The 20,108-nt window shown below is 41.6% G+C and overlaps 1 protein-coding gene across 10 annotated transcripts in view; it reads right to left on the bottom strand.

Annotated features, from left to right (window-relative positions):
• NFAT5 (nuclear factor of activated T cells 5) overlaps positions 1 to 20,108 on the bottom strand; it is a 64,732-nt gene that overhangs the window by 5,527 nt on the left and 39,097 nt on the right. For all 10 annotated transcript variants that reach the window (XM_082229275.1, XM_082229270.1, XM_082229273.1 and 7 more), the window contains 10 exons: positions 16,591 to 16,783; positions 15,075 to 15,265; positions 11,591 to 11,763; positions 10,420 to 10,554; positions 10,173 to 10,225; positions 7,518 to 7,650; positions 7,046 to 7,123; positions 4,588 to 4,733; positions 1,073 to 3,494; positions 83 to 323 (listed from right to left, as the gene is read on the bottom strand). In XM_082229275.1, coding sequence (XP_082085401.1) covers positions 91 to 323; positions 1,073 to 3,494; positions 4,588 to 4,733; positions 7,046 to 7,123; positions 7,518 to 7,650; positions 10,173 to 10,225; positions 10,420 to 10,554; positions 11,591 to 11,763; positions 15,075 to 15,265; positions 16,591 to 16,783 — 3,757 coding nt within the window. In that variant the 3' untranslated portion in view covers positions 83 to 90. The remainder of the gene's footprint in view (positions 1 to 82; positions 324 to 1,072; positions 3,495 to 4,587; positions 4,734 to 7,045; positions 7,124 to 7,517; positions 7,651 to 10,172; positions 10,226 to 10,419; positions 10,555 to 11,590; positions 11,764 to 15,074; positions 15,266 to 16,590; positions 16,784 to 20,108) is intronic.

Raw genomic sequence — 20,108 nt, 5'->3', positions numbered from 1 at the left:
AGACAGACTTTTATTAGCTGCAAGAAATAAGAAGAGAACATGCTGGCTTGGCTACAGTCTTTGACTCCCATCTCCAACTCACCTGGACAGTTAGAAGGAGCCAGCCATGTTGTTGTTCCCCTGGTTTTGTAGAGACACTAGCAGGTCATCAATCTTTTTCATATTCTGATTGGTGGTCATAGCAGAAGGCAGCTGGGGGCTTTCAGACATCTGCTGGGATAGTAGAGTTGTGACTGATGACTGTGCTTCACCCTGTGGCTGGCTTATTGTGATCATCTGATCTGACATTGAAGTGGGTCCAGATGTTAAGAGCTGGCCACAGTCTGTTGAGAAAGACAAGATTCATTCAGAGCACCATGCAAATTTATTGAGCAGTGAAAGGAAGCCTATTGCATTTCACATTGTACTGGCCTCATAAACATCTAGAGTGTCCCCACAGAGCATTTCCCCCGAAGGCATTTAGGATCAGGCTGCTGGTATCCCAAGAAGCCAGTAGAAAGAAGTCAGACACCGACAGATGCACAAAGCATCTCATACGAAGTTAACAGGCCCTTTGGCTCATTGTTCTTTGTCTATATATAAAATCTACTGCATAGCTAGAGAGCTTTCCCCCACCATATTATGTGCTGTGCTATGCTCTGAAAGCATGCAGATAGGTTTACAGCAGCTCTGCCACAGTTACAGAATCTCTACTTCTGCGAAAACGCTACATAAATGCCACTGAGTGAACAAATTAAATTTGGATGCTTTTGTACACATTTATACACTTAGAATGGACTGATCACTGACTTTTATACTGGCTGGGCCTGATGGGGGGAGTTGGAGTCCAACTCCATCTGGAGGACCACAAGTTCCCCATCCTTGCTTTAGACTGTAAGCAGTCTATGTCAAAATTGCTGTTAACACTGTAGTGTGTTCCCAGATTATATGGGCTTTACAAAGAAAGTCATAATTCAACACAATTTTAGATAGTTTTTCACAGCTGCACAGATGTGGCCTCCAACACAAGCTTCACAAAGGGAAGAAAGCACTAAAATTTAGCCAATGACAATTCTGGATACTCTGTACTTACTATCTTGGATGCCAAACAGGAATATTCCAGAGGTCTGCCGAGATGAAGCGGAGGAGTTCTGCAGCTGGTTCATGGAACCACTTCCAGGTGTGTTATGGAACAAAGCAGCCGCCTGCTGCTGCTGCTGCTGCGGGGGTGAAGAAGCTCCCTGGATGCCAGCCATATTGTTTGGTGAAGAGTAGAGGGGGGGCTGCTGCAACTCTTGCTGGTTCATGCTGTTTTGCAAGGCAGACATGGAAGTCGATGATATGAAGAGGGTGACAGGTTGCTCCTGAGAGCTGGAGGATCCTTGGACTAGCTGGATCTGGGGTGAGTTGTGGAATAAGGCAGGCTGCTGCTGTGACTCAGCTTGATTAGAGCCTGGGCTCTGGTTCTGAAACTGCATGGGTTGCTGATCCTGATTCATTGGTGCCATGCTGCTTTGTGGGTGGAAGAGAGACTGGCTTTGTTGTTGTTGTTGTTGTTGATGCTGCTGCTGCTGCTGCTCCTGGCTGGCCATTGGGTTAGGGTTTGGGTTGTACATCATGTTCTGCTTCTGAGATGTCATAGGACCCATGGAATTTTGATTGCTGAACCTCAAATTCTGCTGCTGCTGCTCTTGGGAGGGTGTGCTGTTCTGAAGAGCCACCATAGAATGCTGTGGTTGGAACATGGCTCCTTGCTGGTTTTGGGGCACCTGTGATTGGAACATGCTCTGCTGCTGTTGCTGGGACTGCTCTTGGGCAAGCATAGGGCTCTGGAGATGTGAGAGCTGAGCCTGCTGCTGCTGGAATGTCGACTGCTGCTCAGCATTGGCAGATGTCTGCAGTGGAGAAATGGAATTCTGTGTGGCAAAGAAGGGCATCTGTTCCTCCTGTGCAACTGAGCTCTGGGGAAGGAATAGGTTGCTTGCCTGCTGGTCCTGAACCACACCCATGGGACTCTGGGAGTGGAACATTGGAGGCTGCAGCTGCTCTGAGGAAGAGGCAGAGCTCTGGCTGTGGAAGAGAGCACTTTGGGTCTCCTGTGAGATGTTCTGAGCATCCCCAATAGGGCTCTGTGAGTGAAAAAGCTGAGCCTGTGAATGGGGAGCCTGCTGCAAGAAGCTTCCAGACTGGAGAGACATCAACTCCCCACTCTGCTGAAAGAGGCTCCCGGTTTGCTGCTGTTGCTGCTGTGTTCCGTTGTCCTGAACGGCCATCATGCTTTCTGAGGAGGAGAAGAGGCTGACCTGCGCCTGGTTCTCCCCGCTGTGCTGCATTTGAACCATAGCTTGAAATACATTGTTCTGCATCTGTTTGGTCTGACCTGGAGCTTCTTCACCTTCGGCAGAGCCAGAAGATTGAAACATGGAAGGGCCGTTGGCAGACACCACTTGTTGCTGCTGCTGCTGCTGTTGCTGCTGCTGCGATGGAGTACCAGCTTCATTACCAGAAACACTGGTGGGTGAGAATAGCTCACACTGCATCTGTATGTCTTCATTTGTTGTCAGTGCACCCATCAGGTGAGAAGTTTGTTGGTACACTGGGGACTGCTGGATGTTTCTATTTCCCGAAGAGGAGGTTGAGAACATGTCAGACTGCATCTGACTTGCTGCCTGGCAGAGGCCTTGCTGAATCTCAATCACCATAGCTGCAGAAGTCTCCATTGCTTGCTGTTGCTGCTGCTGCTGCTGCTGTTGTTGCTGCTGCTGGCTGGACAAAGAACTTTCAGGTTGTGGATGGACATTCTCACTTCTCCCAGAGAGAAGGTCCTCAGCCCTTGAATGGACAGTGTCAGAGGAGGAAAACATCCCTTGGCTGACTCCATTTTGGATCTGGCTAACCTGCTGAAAAATCTCTACATTGATTTGCTCTTGAACATCCTCATTGTCAGACCCAGAGAACAAGACAGAGGACAGCTGCTGCTGGGCTTCCAGGACCTGCTGGACCAAATCTACACTTCCATGGTTGCTGCTGGCAGTGCTAGACTGAAAGTTCCCTGCTTGCAGTTGTTGAATTGTGTTCTGCAGCTGACTCACACTGCTGGCCGATGAGAAAAGGTTTGACGACATCTGCTGCTGCAACACTTGTGCTGATTCCTGGAGTGGTGACTGCTGCTGGGACACCTCTGTCAACTGAGACAAAGTCATGACTGCACTGTCTGGCTGCAACACCTCTCTCGGCTGGGACTCCCTGGTGGGGAACTGGGATGCCTGCTGCAACAAGGTGTCACTGTTTTGCAGCTGATTGGGACCAGAACCTGCAGGGAAGCTGCCAGGCTGGGCAAGGTCCTGTGCCTGGAGGGAGGGCATTGCCTCTGGAGTATATACCTTTGGCTGCAGCTGCTGATTTTCACTCTCTGGTGCTAAGTGAGAAGCAGAAGAGGAGAAAGTGCCATTGCCCAATATACTGGACATGTTGGTTTCCAATGTGGCTTGGGGTGGTCCAACTACACTTGTTGCCTGAGGGGAAAAGCACACAGTAATAAGACAGAACAATCATAAGCTTGCATGGTGCCTCAATGAAACAACACTCTGAAAACTGTTTAACATTTAAACCACACCAACTGCAACATTGGATCCCTATCCCATTAAGGCATGTTGAATTTTTCAACTTACAAATTCCAAAAATGAGGGGTGCTAAAAAGTTGTAAAATGACTTGGAAATTCAAAAGATATTTTGATTAAATTAATATGATTTAGTTTTACTTGGCAACTAACTACATAAAATATTGACCTTTTGTTTTTGTACAACTTCCAATAATTTTTAGCTTCTTATAAAAATATGTAAAAATGTGTGTAAAATTGAATATCATAAAAAATGATTGCCAAGTACTTGCAGTTATATATGACCCCACATAATGGACAATTTAAAAAGCACAAGCAGCAAGAAGGCGGCTTACTAAATATAAGCAGAGAAGTAAGCAGGATGCTTCAATACCATCAAATGAAATAATTTTTTGGGCTGATAGAAATGAATAATAGCCAAGGTGGAAATGATGGAAATTATGAACTGGCAATAGAAAAATCAAGTACACCTTCCACTTTGAATAAAAAGACAGAGTACAACATATTAGAAATAAATAATTTTGCTATGCAGGGCATTAGATATGCTGTTGACCAGCTCACCACAGCTCACCACAGATTTGTAGTTGATCACAATAAAATCAAGAGAGCCCAAGAAAAAGATATCAAATCCCTGAATCAGGAATCTGATTATCTTTGTCAGAAAGGTTGAAATTGACTGGTTCAACATCAAAGCAAAGCACTCAATGGAAGACCCACACCACATCTTGTTTCAGCTGCAACAAGTTAGGCTGCAAAAGAAGGCTGTGGTGGATGCTGTTTTACCAACCATTCAGCACTCAGCATGGTATGCATTTAGCAAAATGATAATCCAGACACTCTTGGGCTCAGAGAGCAGTGGGAAGAGGAAAGCTCGTGTCTGAAAGATCATTAACTTGAGGGGTAGAGTTGATCTTTTAATAAAAGTTTTGTCAAATAAAAGTTTTACAGAACCCCCCCCCAATCACCAGCTCTCTATGCCACCACTTACCTTAAAGACTGGAGGAGCCCTTTTTTCAGCTGTAAGTGCCATGGGAGCAGCCTCTTCACTCTTGATCACACTGTTTGGCCTGAGTGGCGTTATCAAGGCACTGGGAAGAATATTTACCTTGTCCATGTTACAGCCACTGGTGTTCACTGCAGCAGAGAACAAACACAGTCTTAACTGGTGTCCTGAAGGATAGCCACAGGGGCTGAGAATAAGAGGACTGGTTGCTAGGGCTACCCCTCCACTCTCCAGAAATTAGGTTGTAAACAGCAACAAGCATCTGAATACATAGCACTGCCACAGAGAGGGTAATCTATCTGGTAAAATAAGTCCCTATATGGCAAGGACTATACTAGTATGCTACAACAAATACAAGGCCATGTGGCAACTCACATTTGACAAAGTGATCTCAAGCCCATTATTCCACAGTAAGTGTGTTCATCTTTAAGATGCTACAAGATTGTTTTGTGAGCAATTTGATGGAAAGAGTAATCTTGATGCTTTCAGCTCTCCTTACCAAACAGGGATCTAGGAAGTTGCCTTATACAGAGTGAGACCATTAGTCCATCTACAGTACTTTAGCTTTACTAATGGTTTTCCAGGGTTTCAGACAGTAAACTTTCCAAGCGCTACCTAGAGGTGACAAGGATTGAAACTGGGACCTTCTGTATACAAATCAGATGGTCTACCACTGAACGACAGCTCATCTTCTGAAGAGCCATAAAGTTGTTATTACAGGAAAAATCACCCTGATCTCTGATGTCCATCCATTTGCAAGCCACCAAGTTTCCCCATTCTGTTCTTTCAAATTGCATCAGCTTTTGCCAGAACACATCAAATGTTCAACTTCTTGCTTATTTTAAGGGTTTTAAGTAAAGGTGAAAGTAGTAAAATAAGGGCATGAAGGAAATAGCAGTAATTTGCAAGTGTCTTTTATCAGCTGAAGAATAGTTTTCTATGGAAATAATCCAACAAACAACTTGTACAAGCCTGCAAGTGATGAGCACCAGTTGTTTGAGCCAAATGGCATCAGCATTTCACTGTGACTGATGAAGCATATGTAATTAACTGCAAGAATTCCAGGCTGATACAAGGAAAGGAGAAGGGATGAATTGGGATCAAAAACATAATCCTGCACACAGAAAAGTGGGTGAAATATTTGACTCAAAGCATAATGAAGAACAAACTAAGTACAACACTGCCACATTTATCATCACACACTTCATGTAGGCCAAGTCACACAATTATACTGGTCAACACATAAATTAGTTCTGGAGAAAGAACGAATATGCCCTACACATACAACAAGCCGAATGGGAAACACTCAAATGCAAAATTGAAGCCAAGATTAGAGAAGTGTCATAAATTCAATGGTAGCTGCTCTGCATGCAGAAGGTCCCAGGTCTAATCCCCACCATTTCTAGGTAGGACTGGGAAAGAATCCCGTCTGTGACTCTGAAGAACTGCTGCCCATCAATGTAGAAACTGCTGAGCTAAATCGACAAATAATCAGTGAATGTATGAGAACATCTCCTGTTCCTAGTGAGTTGGAAACATTCCAGAACAGCTATGCTGAATCTTTTCCAGCTGCAGCCCTGGAAGCCTGACAAACTCATGACCTTACTATTTATGCTGCTTTGCTTCAAAAACACATGCTCTTGAGCAGCTTCTGAAACTTAATTAGCTTCAGCAAACAATTCACTTAGTAAGAGCACACAAACCAATAGGGCCTGCCACTATAGTACACACAGAGTAGTAAAGACAACTGCAAAGCAAGTACTATGAATAATTTAGTCTCTATTTTTATTTGAGTGGTGAGCTTTGCACTAGCAATACAACTCTTATGTCAACATTTTCATGAAACAGTTTAGCAAGTTATCTGCACTAACTTCATGTTTAGTCAGGACTTTTAACCACTTGTGGAATTAATATGTATTAGAAACAGCAACACTAGAGTAATTGCAAGATTAAAGCCCCAGCATATACCACTGAAGAAGAAGAAGAAGAGTTTGGATTTGATATCCCGCCTTTCACTCCCCTTCAGGAGTCTCAAAGCGGCTAACATTCTCCTTTCCCTTCCTCCCCTACAACAAACACTCTGTGAGGTGAGTGGGGCTGAGAGACTTCACAGAAGTGTGACTGGCCCAAGGTCACCCAGCAGCTGCATGTGGAGGAGCGGAGACACGAACCCGGTTTCCCAGATTACGTGACTACCGCTCTTAACCACTACACCACACTGTCTCTGCGACCAGGAGTCTTAGGCTGCAATCATATGCACACTTACTTAAGAGTAAGCCCCTCTGAGCTCAAAGCGACTTACTTCTGAATTGACATGCAAAGGACTACACTCTTAATTTGTGATCACAATAAAGCTCTTACGAAAATCTCTCTGAAAGGTCTGCAGAAAATTGTTGTAAGTTAGAACTCAAAGAGATTAATACCACTGCTAAGAATTAGATACCTTTGATAGCATCATCAAAAGAGCAAGGCTGGGTTGGACTGGGTATTTCCTGCTTCACGTTCACATTCAGAGTACCAGCTGCAAATGCAAAAGACACTGCTGACTTTCAGAACAGATGTAAAGCAAAGTGTTCCCCCGTAAGGTGAAAGGTACATTTTAAAAGTTTATCTCTATTTTCATGTGCGCAGTGGTGGGGGAGACCTTAACTCAGATCTTTGTAATACGGTGTAGCCCCAAACTCATCTTCCTCCCATAAACCCTTCAAGCTTCAGAGAGACAGGCTCTCTTCAAAGAATGAGAGCAAGTCCCTGGTGTGCAGCTATCAGGTCAAGCAGTGCAAGAGGTGTTGCCCACCCAACAGTCTTGCTTTCTTCCTCAGCCTCTTCCAAAGATATAACAATTAAATACAAGAAAAACTGTGCAGAAGTATTTGCCAAGGGCCATCTCTACAGCTTCATCATTTTCAACATACATGTATCAGGAGTGTAAGTAAATGGCTGTATGTCATGTGATCTTCCAGCATTGGTCACCACATAGATCCCCACAGAAACCGGGGCAGTTATTTGCTGGTCGTGATATGGCGGCACCTTCACAATTAGATGATTCTAAATCCAAAAAAAAGAAGTTTGTTAGAGCAGACACCTTACCAACTTATATCTTCACAGACTAACACTACAAGACCTAATCATAAGAAGTAAAGATTGCATTGGAGGTACCAAGGATCTGCTGGGAAATCTACCCAGCTACAAATTGTAAAGCTGAATCTCTTGAACATACCTATCAGTAGCGAGAGCACACAGGAGAAAAGTCTTTACTCAACATAATCTTCCTATCTCTGCTATTACAGGCTTCTTAATTTCAGAAAACCTGCACATAAACAGCAAGTCACTGTTTCCTTGTTTTGCTTTGCTATAGCTTCCACTGCTCATCCACCAAAATGCCAGTCAGGGACTTAGGTTGTGCAGTGGCAGAGATGATCTTGAGGTTCAGCAGCAACTAGTAGTATTCAGAAGCAAACCAGAGGTAGTATGTAGCCACAAATAACCTTATTCTCCATTAATTTGTCTAGCCTCCTTTTAAAGCTGTCAAAGTTGACAGCCATTACCACATATTGTGATATGAAATTCTATAGATAACTTTGCTGGGGATGGGGAGGGAGACATAATACCCAGCAGTTTATCTGCATTATTTGTGACTAAATCTGAAATAATTTCCTCACCCAACAAAAACCTAAGCTCAATTTATGATCCATGATAACAGCAGGTTATAAAATTAAATCATAGCCAGAAATATTGGGAAAACAGAAATATTCTGTTTTTAAGTAGTAAATAGCATATGACATATATGCAAAATAGAAAAGTAATGATATCTTTATTTGGGTACTTTATCATCACAGAATCTTATAGAAATAATTAATAGTAACTTGGTCTGTTTGGTCCTGGTAGCTAGGGATGATGGGAGTTGTAGTCAAACAACATCTGGGGACCCAAGGTTGAGAAAGGTTGCTCTAGATATTTTTCTACTCTCAACTGTATTTACCCTAGATTCTTAAAAACATAATCACCACCTTGCTGGATCAGACATTGACTCAACTAGTCCAGCAGCCTGTTCTCACAGTGGCCAATCAGATGCCTCCATGGGAAGCAGGGCATGAGCACAAAAAACATGTTATATGGTTACCTTTTTTTAAAAAAAAAAGTTTCAACAATTTTATCTTTGTTTTTAATTAATGATGGTATTATGTATATTTGTTTTTATTGGTTTGTGGATATTAACCATACTTTATATATAATTTTATTTGTATACCACCTGGAAAAAACTTTGATCAAGCAATTTGTAAATTTTCTAACTAAATAAAAGAAACAGTACTTTCACCAACCACCTTCTCCAACAACTGGTAGTCAAGAGGCATACTGCCTCTGATAGTGAAAGAAGTAAACACCCATCATAGGTGGTACCCATTGATAGGCTTATCCTCCATTAATTCAAGAAATGATCATCACCAAATCATTTTGAATCCATAAAGTAGCATTGTAAAAGGAGAGAAGATATTAAGATTCTAACTTTACAGATTCAAAATGTTTTGGTGACAGTAAGATGTCTTGAAGGAAGAGATAATTAATGCATATTTAACCCTAGTGCAACAATGGATTTGGGTTTGGATTCCCATCATTAGAAGACTAGAAGAGAGTTAACCATTATTTATGGCAGTCCTTATGGTAGCAGCTGCACAAAAGCCAATTTTTGATCATCCTACTTCCAAAATGAGGGTCAGCACACCTAGAAGAGGAATGACTGATTGCTGCTTGCACAGGAACCTTTGCTGTTCTGTATCTCACAAGCAGGGCAGAGGCGTGAATTGAAGAAAGAAATTGCCCTGATAAACAGAACAAGTACAGTGGTGTCCCGCAAGACGAAAAACTCGCTAGATGAAAGGGTTTTTCGGTTTTGCGTTGCTTCGCTAGACAAATTTCCCTATGGGCTTGCTTCGCAAGACGAAAAAGTCTTGCGCTTTTTTTTTAAAGCTGCTTGAAGAGGCGCAGTTGAGACGGACCGTGCTTCGCAAGACGAAAAACATCGCAAGACGAAAAGACTCGCGGAACGAATTCTTTTCGTCTTGCGAGGCACCACTGTATAGTGCTCACTCACATAATCTCTATGCTTAAAGGCTGCAATGGCTACCACTACACAAAAGAGGAGAGACTGCTTAGGTTGTGAAAAAATGTGAAATGTACCACAGTCTTGCATCTCGGGTTTAAGGAGTAGGGAGTAAGAGAAGAAATGACAACTTTGTGCAAACTATTTGTACACACACAAAAAGGTGACCCAGCCAGATACTATTTATGTCAAAGATTGATCCAGTTTGTTGGTCATATGATTGTTTGACAAAAAAATAAGCCACATGAAGGCAGCTTTTGTAGCAAATTTACCTTTTTAAACTTGGGCATAAAGTGCTTGGAACTCGTATTTCAACTTCATATATGCTTTCTAAATCCTCCCTTCCAAATATATGATAAGAGGAAAAATTCTTTAGCAATTCCTCAGACATAAATGAACAACTGTATCCCAACTATGAACAAGGAAGATTTTATATCTGGATTTCTGTGCATTTTTAAAAAGCATGTACCTGATGAAACAGCTCCATGTCAATTTCTGCTTCCGCTTTCCAAGAGTTTTCATCTGTTTGAAAGCAAAAGAGAGTAGAATTACTGCACAAGCTCAGCTAAGTTTATTCATTGTCAGGGAAGCTGGTCACAGGAACCACCTACCTCCTTGGCTACCTGCAGAGGCAGTCATTAGCCCAACTCCACCCACAATGGTCTCCCCACCCCTCACCTCCATTCTCAGCCTGAGTATGTATGTATAGTTCTCACCAGACATATTCTCTTGAAAGATCACTTTTGTTCCCTTCAGAAAGTTCTTGCCAATTAAAAAGACTTCCTCTTCTCCCTTCACAGAACAACTGTGCAGGCTTTTCTTTAGAATCTCTGGTACACCAGCTGGCTGAGCTACAAATTGAAAAAGAGAAGGGATATTTATTATATACACCCCCACACCTGCAACTTAATGCCAAAATGGGCTTCTAAGTGGTTTAACTGACAACATGTGAAAAGTTGGCATCATCTCCCAAGGTCTCATTCTGGAACTGGTCATTTGGCTTGCCTGGCATATAGGAAAGCAGAACTTACAGCAATTCTGCTTGGGTGTAGCAAAGCATGCCCATCCTTTAATTCATCAGAGAAAAGCACAGCGCAACTCTCCTAGGAATTGGCACATGACTGTAGTCTACTAGAATGTGTTCATCATAGCATTCCCCCCCTAGGTAATACTGAAGTAAAATAACACTAGTTCTCTCTTTTATAAATGGGCTAGTGCAAGGAGTTTCAAAAATCAACCAACTGTCATATACAACATCTTAGAGGCCTTTAAAATTTGTCTCACAACAAGGTCCGTAACAATTGGCTGGACATGTACATACAGTCTTCAGCAAGTTTCCAAATACAAATAAGCTTTATATCAATATTACACAAAAGTTAGTCATTTTGCCCAGATGCAAAAAGTTGGCATTTTAAACACAACTGTAGTTTTAAGCCTCAAGCCAGCAACAAATAATTCAAACCACAGAAGCAGGCTATCTCAGGCTAGAAACAGTAATTTTCCTTTGCCAAAGTCCTATGATACATGCCACACTCCTATTCCAACTATGTGCACTGCTTGGTGGATTGACAGGGCACACTGTTAATTTGGATGTAGGCCAGATCCCCTACACCCAAGTTTTGGTTAACACTGAAAATAGATCAATGAGGGAACCAATTAGATATGCTATAACCCTACACAGAAAAAGTAATTTCATTTAAAGCAGCATGAGGACTCCTAGCAACACAGACACACATGAAAGCTAAGGTCTAGGCAATTTATTTGGTTTATTTAGGTTGTTCATTCTATTTTGTTATTAAAGCAGAAAATGAAATGCAGGGCAACTGAATTAACAGGAGACCCAAAGCCCCAGCAAGATGGGACTCAGAGTTTGACTTTACAACTTACTGCACAGAATTGGTGAGGACGGCGTCTGCAGGGTCAGAATGGAACCATCCTTCCGAGTGATGTTAACACGGAACACCAGCCTGGCCCGAGTGCTTTTTTTCTTGGAGCCAGCGATGCCTATTCGAGCTTCAACATCTGCATTTCTCAGTTTCAGTATTCCAACACAGTCCACCCTAGCAACACAAGATTAAAGTTACCTACCCAACTTGCTTTCAAAGAGGCCACTTAAGTTTTGCCAAGGTATGTAAAACTGCAAGCTTCCTAGGTCTCCAGGCACATGGGTATTTAACCCAAGCGAGAGTTGCCCATATAAACACTACAGATGCATGTGCCTCTACAGCTGCAAAGATGATGGAAGCAGCCACAAAAAGCTCCCTCACCTCCAAGCTCTGCAGCAACAGCTACTGTCAAAAGAGCAATCCTTAAATTGGAGAGGGGTGTGTGCTAATACCTCTGCTAAGGCAAACAGTCACGTGCTGGCCTTGGGAAATTCATTTTCAGTCTCTCTCCACCTCTCCCATAAAAAGGGGGCACAGCAGCTTGCCTACTAGGTGTGTTGAGAGGATGGCAAGCAATCACTTTGCATATTATTCAATGTAGCTAAAATGTTCTTTTAAATGTGTTTCTGAGAAGGGGGATATTGGTTTTTTGTTTTTGTTTTTATTATGTATTTTGTGTTTTCAATTTCTATTTTTATGCTGCGAACTGCCCTGTAATCTTTGGCTGAAGGGTGATATACATTTTTATTTTTTTAAAAAAATAATCTTAACTACGGAAGTGTGAAATCCAAAAGAGGCTGCTTTAGGCAAAGTTTATTTGGCTTCCATGCAATGTGCCTCTAACAAAGAACAGCTGCAGGTCGGTTCTTAAACCTATACACAAATTTCTTTGGTACAATAGTTTGAAAATAGAAATAATTTTAAGCTTTGTCATGCAACTGGCACAAATAAAAACAAGAGCCATGACCCAAGAATCCTCAGCAATGGCCAAAATAAGCAATTTGTATTATGGCCAAATACTTCCAAAATATCTTTTTTCAGAAACTAAAATAACCACCTAAATGCTACCTCCCCATAACATTTGTTATAAAATGCATTCATCCTAAATATTCAGAGAGAGTTGGCTAATGCATTCAAATATACCAGAGGGGAAAATAGCATCTTTACAGAAAAGCAAAAGATGGCAGTAGCACTTCAGATTCAGCTGAGGCATCAGTAGCTCACAGATCAGATTTGGTGGCAGACAAGGAAGAGCAATGAATCTGGACAACCCAATTATGCTGGCTGGCTGAGTGCTCATCACTAGAGCAACCAGTCACTATTCTGAGACTCTTTTGCATCTCTCGCTTGCATAAAGCAAACAGAGAAAACAATGAACTAAGAAATCAGTTCATCATTGAAGCGAAAAAGTTTTTCAATTCAAATTATTCTCTCTGGTTCCCAGAATATCCATTCTGCATTTTCCCCACCCAACTCCCCCACCCAGTAAGGAGAAAGATGGCCACAGAAAATTTATTTCAAATGCTGTAGAGGGAAGTACAAAGCTGCTGTACTTCTTATTCACCAGATACTTGAAAAAATTCAAGCTACACTATGACGCCGACATTATTATTAATAATATTTATTAGTCACTTTACTCATTAAAATGGCTCAAAGTGAACATGAACAGAAATACTAAACCAATAAAAATAATCACATCAATAAAAAAACTCACATCTATACAAATAAAAGACAGGTCCAGATCCTGCCCCCCATCCACAAGAGGCCAGAAATCCTTCAAACTAAGGGCCAAAAGCCCAAGCAAAAAGGGGGAAAATGCTTTGCACTGACATGTGAATCGAATTGGACAAAAATTTTGTGTCACCTGCCTCTAGTCTATGGGCCACAGCAGCTATGTCAAAATAAACATGGAGTTTAAACTGCAGGTTTATTCATTGATACTGCCCCCCCATTCAGCCCTACCCATGATCAAAGCAGGAAATGGCAAATCTTTAACTAACTGGTCTTCACAAAAAGGATCATGTAATATAGGTCTCAATTCTTCCCACTTCAGACAATTCAACAGATGAGGCCTAGCTCAAAACCAGCTACATGGACCAACAGGTGAGGAATGATCTGGTCTCATCTTAGTACACTATTATATCCCATCAATAGACCACAATAGCTTTTAAATTAAAAAGTTGATCCATTTTAAGGAGGGAGTCAAAATACAGATCCCATTATGGAAGCTGAGATTGGCCAAGTCACAAGCAATACAAAACTTCCTAGTGCACACACATAAAGCTCCACATGGCAGATAGTTTATAAGAGCTTTGTGCTCACTGAAAGACAGCATTGTTTATTTCATCAGCAGAGTCACCGCTACTGAGCCAGCACTGTGAGAGCACTTCATCTTACAAAACTCTGCTAGTTTCAGATAGCAGCCCAGTTAAGAGCATTTTGACAAGAGCACAGCTGATGCATTCACCTAGCCTTGCCACCAGTTCACTGGCAGCTTTCACAGTGTTAACTGGAGAGGCATACTTTAGTTCTGCCTTCCACCTACCTTGTCTTACAGCTGTCAAAAGAAAAACACCCCACAAGACATTGAAAAGTGGGGAGAGCTGCATTTTCCAGAAGAGTCTCTACAATGTCACTTTTGCCAATCAGTTATTTGTTGTCGTTTTTAAAAAGAAGGATCTAAGAGTTCAGAATAATATGCCTTGTATTCTCTTCATCTTATTTCCACGTATCTAAAATGCTTTATAAACATTATATTTATATACATCGTCTTAAAAGTTTTCATTGTATACAATGTGTCAGCCTAAGCAAAGGAGGGAGCAGACTGCCTATCTTTTAGCATCCAACATGCTGGTAAGTAGTCCAATTCAACTGTTAAGATGTACAGTGGTACCTTGGGTTACAAACACTTTGGGTTACAGACTCCACTAACCTGGAATTAGTACCTCGGGTTAAGAACTTTACCTCAGGATGAGAACAGAAATTGCACGCCACCGGCGCAGCAGCAACAGGAGGCTCCATTAGCTAAAGTGGTGCCTCAGGTTAAGAATGGACCTCCGGAATGAATTAAGTTCGTAACCAGAGGTACCACTGTATTGGTACATGAAAGGCTCCTCCACATTCACAGATTTCTAGGCAAGCTGGGGCTGCCCCATTAACTTCAGCAGTAGGAGATGTTACAAGCACTGAAATGCTGTACATATTAGCGTTCTGACACAAAAGTGTCTGCTTACATGCATTTTGTGCAGACCAGAATCCCAAGAGCTCTAGATTGGGACCAATGTATAGGAAATAATTTAAGTGTATTCAAGTAGTTCCCAGATTTACTGCCTTTTATTGCAATTCAAAATGCCTGATCTGAGTAGATACAGAATCATAAAGAGCTGAAAGGGACCTTAAATTGTCAGGTAATCCAAAGCAGGAAATATGCTGCTACAGAATCACTGAGAGACCCAGAAATAGTACAATGAAAAACAGTGACTTACGCCAGGGTCATGTTGTTGTTTGGATCCAAGCCCACCTCAATGACGGTGGTACCCTCTATGTCAACTTCTTTGCAGGGTGTGGTGTTTCGTCCTGTAACCCTGCAGGCCTGATAGAATCCATGAGGTTTCACCCGACCAGAGTCATTCCCCACAAAGACCTGCAGCGTCACAGCCTCATTGTGACCTTCCAGCTACAACCATAAAACAGGCAGGAAAGCGTTAATACACTACAACAGGCAATGCAAATAATTTGCAAATATTACAATGTAAAGGTATTTTGAACATCAGAACACTAGTTAGTGTTAAAACCCAGTGGTGCACTGAAAGTCGTCTCTTTTCCAAAATAACAGCTCAACTCTTCAGTTGTTGCAGGCTATGTTAAACCAATTTAATTCCAGTTAATTATGCAATATCTCAGTTATACTTCCCTGAGTCCATCAAGCAGGAATCAGAATCCTTGCTTATAAATAGCAAATCTGCAATTTAGTCCCAAACTGAAATCCTTTCATCTTTATTCCAGTGTGTTTATTGTATTTAATTATGTATCCATTCAGAAACAGTGGCATTTTCAAAAACCTATTAGAAATTAATAGACTTTCTAAACATGTAGTTATAAAATACAGAAACACCATCACAAAACAGTCCTAAACACTTCTAGATTATAAATTCTTCAGAAACTGTACATGCACAAAAACATATAAAAGCAATTCAGTCTGTACACTATTAAGATACATCTTTCAAACTTTATATTTGCTCAGAAAGTGATGTAGTTAAGTGATTGAAATATCTCTCCCCAAATAATCCATGCTATTTTTTGTTCTATTAAGAGTTTAACACCCACAAATATTCAAGGGCAACATGAGCAAAACAGAGAGCAATGATTTCCCCACCAGCTGGATTAGTAGCATTTTGTAATTCCTTGGTGCACTGTGGGGCTAAACACTGATGTCCTAAAAGTCTGTCCATACTCCAGGCTAAAAGTTAGAAAGCCATTGTAGGTACAGAGCCCCATTCAGTTTAGCACAGTCTTTGAGGGCTTCCTCACACCTTTTTTCTGATGCACTACATCACAGCTTGCCTAGTTTCTGATGAACAGCCCCACAGACAGTGCTCTGTGCATTCATTTAACTGTTAATTGCTGAGAGCAGCTATTGGTCTATATTTACACATCCTCCACTCAACAAGAAAGGCTGCTCTGTTCTAAACTAAGAAAAATCCAGACCTCTACTCTCCAAACAACACAAAAGCCACATCCCTGAGAAATATGGAACTATATACACAGATTCTAAACTAGTGCAATTTACAACTTAGAATGACAACATCAATACTGAAAAACACACCGTGGCACTGGCAACAGTTTGCCACTGAAGGGAAACCCATGATGCCATGGAGGACCTAGTATGTTTGTCTTTTGGCCAGAGTCAGGTTTGGCTGGAGGTGAAGAACTGGATTTTCGCTTACCATAAATGGCAGCACACTCCTGAATTGGCCCACCCCCAAAATTGAATTGGCCTACCTTTACGGTGGGGAATCCTTGTTGTGTTCTGTCTTTCACCGAGCCCCGACTGCCCTCAGTTAGGTAGCGAGCTCTGTGCTGTGTCTCTGGCTGCACCATTATCTTCAGCTCCTTGCCTTCACTTTTACCAGGGTACTGACCACATAACATAGGACTCTTCTTGCCTCCAGTTGTTTTTGGGGTTTCTGATGTTCTAAAGAGTTAAAGCAGACCAGTGGTTTCAGTTACCAGAGGCTTTCTTTAAAAAACAAGCACAACTGGGGTGGTGAGGGGGAAGAGAAAAGAACACAGATCTGGGCCGTACTTAAATCTACCAATATAAAATCACAACGCAAGACTGCAAACTGGGAAGAAATGTAGAAGGGGGTGTGTGGTTTCATGTACCGAACTCACAACAGAAATTCAGTAACTAAACCATATAGCCTGAAACTTAAGCCCTTTTAATCTTTGTTTTATGTAAGAATGTAAGAAAAAGGCACACTGCTATTTAGGCAAAAATACCTGTATAAATCTAGTCAGATGGAATGAGATGGCAGGCATCTTAAAACTGTTCATCATGTTTTCGTCACTAATTATAACCATTTTGAACAGCATCCAAGGTGAAGAGAAATATTTCAGTGGTAAAAGGAAAGGCTTGCTTTGCTCCTGACCTTGCAGCAGTTCAAGTTTACAGACACTATATAGTGACGGATCAGTCTGATTTATTTCTTTTAGAACCATCTCTTTAAGCTGCTGAGTCTGCTCTAATGAAGTAATACATGCAACACGGCTCAGCCTCTAACCAGCAACATTGTTTAGAAACTGCATTGAATGGTCAGTTCCATAAATGAAACCAATTTGAAGAAGGCCCCCAAAGGGCACTGTCTTTCGGACATCCCTAGCTTCAAGATTTTTAGGAATGCAGTTTCAACATGTCCTATCCCTGATGTGGGCTTCTGTTTGTACAAGTCCTCACTGGCTCATAGGGAGAATGGGAATGAATTGTGTGCTCTGCAGATCTGAGTGCCTACGTATATTTTAAGCTTGTCCTCTGTGAACTAAAAAGTACTTGTCTTCTTTCTGGAACACCAGCATGTGCACTATAACATCAAACCAGGGGCATGGGCAGCCCTAAGCCAGTTCTCACAATACAGCATTGTGAAAGGTAGAACAGGTCTACATCAGGACCTCAGTATCTCAGCCCACAAAGTATGGAAAATCATTCAAGAACAGCCATAATCAACACAGGAGTTTCATGGCTATTTCCAGCACTACGGATCTTTTAGTACTTAGTACTTTAGCACTTTAAGCTTTGTTAGTAAAGCTTCATAGAAAACACTGCTTGAAATGTCTGCTGTACTAGTCTGGAATGCCATAAAACCTGCATCCACCACTGTGCTCCTGCTACCAAAAGGCCCTGAAAAAAAATGTGTTTAATGCTGATAAGTGTTCTACTTCAATCAAAAAATCATGGGTTCTTTTGTGTTTTCGTGAAAAAGAAAAGCTCAACAACTTTGGGGTTTGTCCAAAAAAACCCCACAACTCAACAACTTTCGGGGTATCCTGGCAACCCTATTTTAGGACTTCTCTCCAGGCTTCACACACAGTGTGGAAGACTGCTACGTAACAAACTTTATGTACAAATGAAATAGAATCTAAGCATGAAAAAACTCTCTCAGTGGCACTTGGCAGGTAAGATATATTCTATGTTTAGCTATGGTCTAGCTAAGGGGTTGTCAACCTGGTCCCTACCGCCCACTAGGTGAGCGGTAGGGGGTTCTACGGCACACGCTGAATCCTCCTTCCATCGAGCACTGGTGGGCAGTAAGGAAATTTTACCATCAAGAAAGATGCATTAGTGAGTGGTAGGTATAAAAAGGTTGCCCACCCCTGGTCTAGCAAAAGTAGCAGCTGTACGAAAACCTATTTTTAAAAAGATGTTTAATCGGTTTTTGCATTTGAGGACAGGTCTGGATAAAATAAATATTTTAAATCTCATGAGAGTTTCAAGTACATGACGGCAGGCCTATAACACAGTAAACAAGAATCTGTGTTCACAATTTCTACCTAAATCTGCTCGTTCATAAGCAGTATTCATAAATCAACTGCACAACTAGAACTTCTCCTTCTCATCCTTGAGAAACTGACAGTGGCATTTTAAGATCCTTCTATGAATTCTCCAAAATTCTATATGCTGAAGGGGTCATCACAGTGTCACTCTGCTAAATACTCCTTCTCTTCCCGTTTCTCATCAATGTCCAGGGATCTAAAATGTGAATACACACTTTACTTAGGTGCTACTGGTTAATATAAAGTCCAGTAGGTTAGACAGGTGTTTTATGAAAACCAGAACCATGCCTCTAGTAGTCAAACACAGTTGTTTTCATCGTAGTACTTTGCCTTTTGTGATGGCAACATTTGCACTGAGCTATTCAGGATGACTCCAGATATAATAATAATAATAATAATAATAATAATAATAATAATAATAATAAATTTTATTTATATCCCGCCCTCTCCAGCCGAAGCCGGGCTCAGGGCGGCTAACAACAATCAAATAATCAAACAATCAAATAATCCAACATTCTAAAAACATTTCATTATAAAAATTAATTAAAATCAAATTAATGGCAACCGTTAAGCAAATTCTGTGCAGGTTGCCAGAGGAGGGAGTCAGGCTGCGCCCTGACCAAAGGCCTGGTGGAACAACTCTGTCTTGCAGGCCCTGCGGAAAGATGTCAGGTCCCGCAGGGCCCTAGTCTCTTGTGACAGAGCGTTCCACCAGATTGGAGCCGCAGCCGAGAAAGCCCTGGCTCTAGTTGAGGCCAGCCTAACCTCTCTTAGGCCTGGGACCTTCAGGATGTGTCTTGAATAATAATAAATTAACAACAATAATTTCTGTTATATTATCATTACTACTATAAATGCTACTGGCTAGCTGCACTACTCTTCCATGTACCACCCTATTGAAAGAAAACTATACTGAGGTTCAAACCTGTCTAGGTTCAAACCTCTGCTTAGCCATGAAGCTCAATGAGTAATACTTGAGTAAGTCACCAGCCCTGCTTGTGCAACAGAGTAAACCATGGTTAATGGTTGACCATGATCACACCTAAAAAGGCCTGTTTAGCTTCTCTCTGCTTATGGGCCAAGGAAACAAACACCAATTCCTCCTCACTTTGCACTGCTTCCAAAGCAGGGAGCATGGTTTGTTTCACTCCAACAAGCCACAATCAGTAAGCCAAAAACAAACCCAATAGGGCTTACTTCCAAGTAGACACACATAGGATTACACTTTTAATCTCAAGAAACCGAACTTACTTATTTGAAGAACTCACCACTTTAATAAAACCTTCCCTGTATCTATTTTAGTTTGAAGAAATTCTGGCAATGCTTGCCAATTTTGAAATTTGCAAGACAAGCATAAAACATTTTACTTTATGTCTGTCCTCTGAGTTTTTAATCACCTTTGTCCGAGGAAAACTCTCTGCTTTGTTGCAAAGGATACCAAATTATAACAATGCTGCAGTGGCAACATA

This window comes from Podarcis vaucheri (genome assembly GCF_965113315.1).
Source record: "Podarcis vaucheri genome assembly, chromosome: 7".
Taxonomy (NCBI): Eukaryota; Metazoa; Chordata; class Lepidosauria; order Squamata; family Lacertidae; genus Podarcis; species Podarcis vaucheri.
The sequence above is the reverse complement of the archived record's forward strand: the minus strand, read 5'-3'. Positions and strand labels throughout refer to the sequence as shown.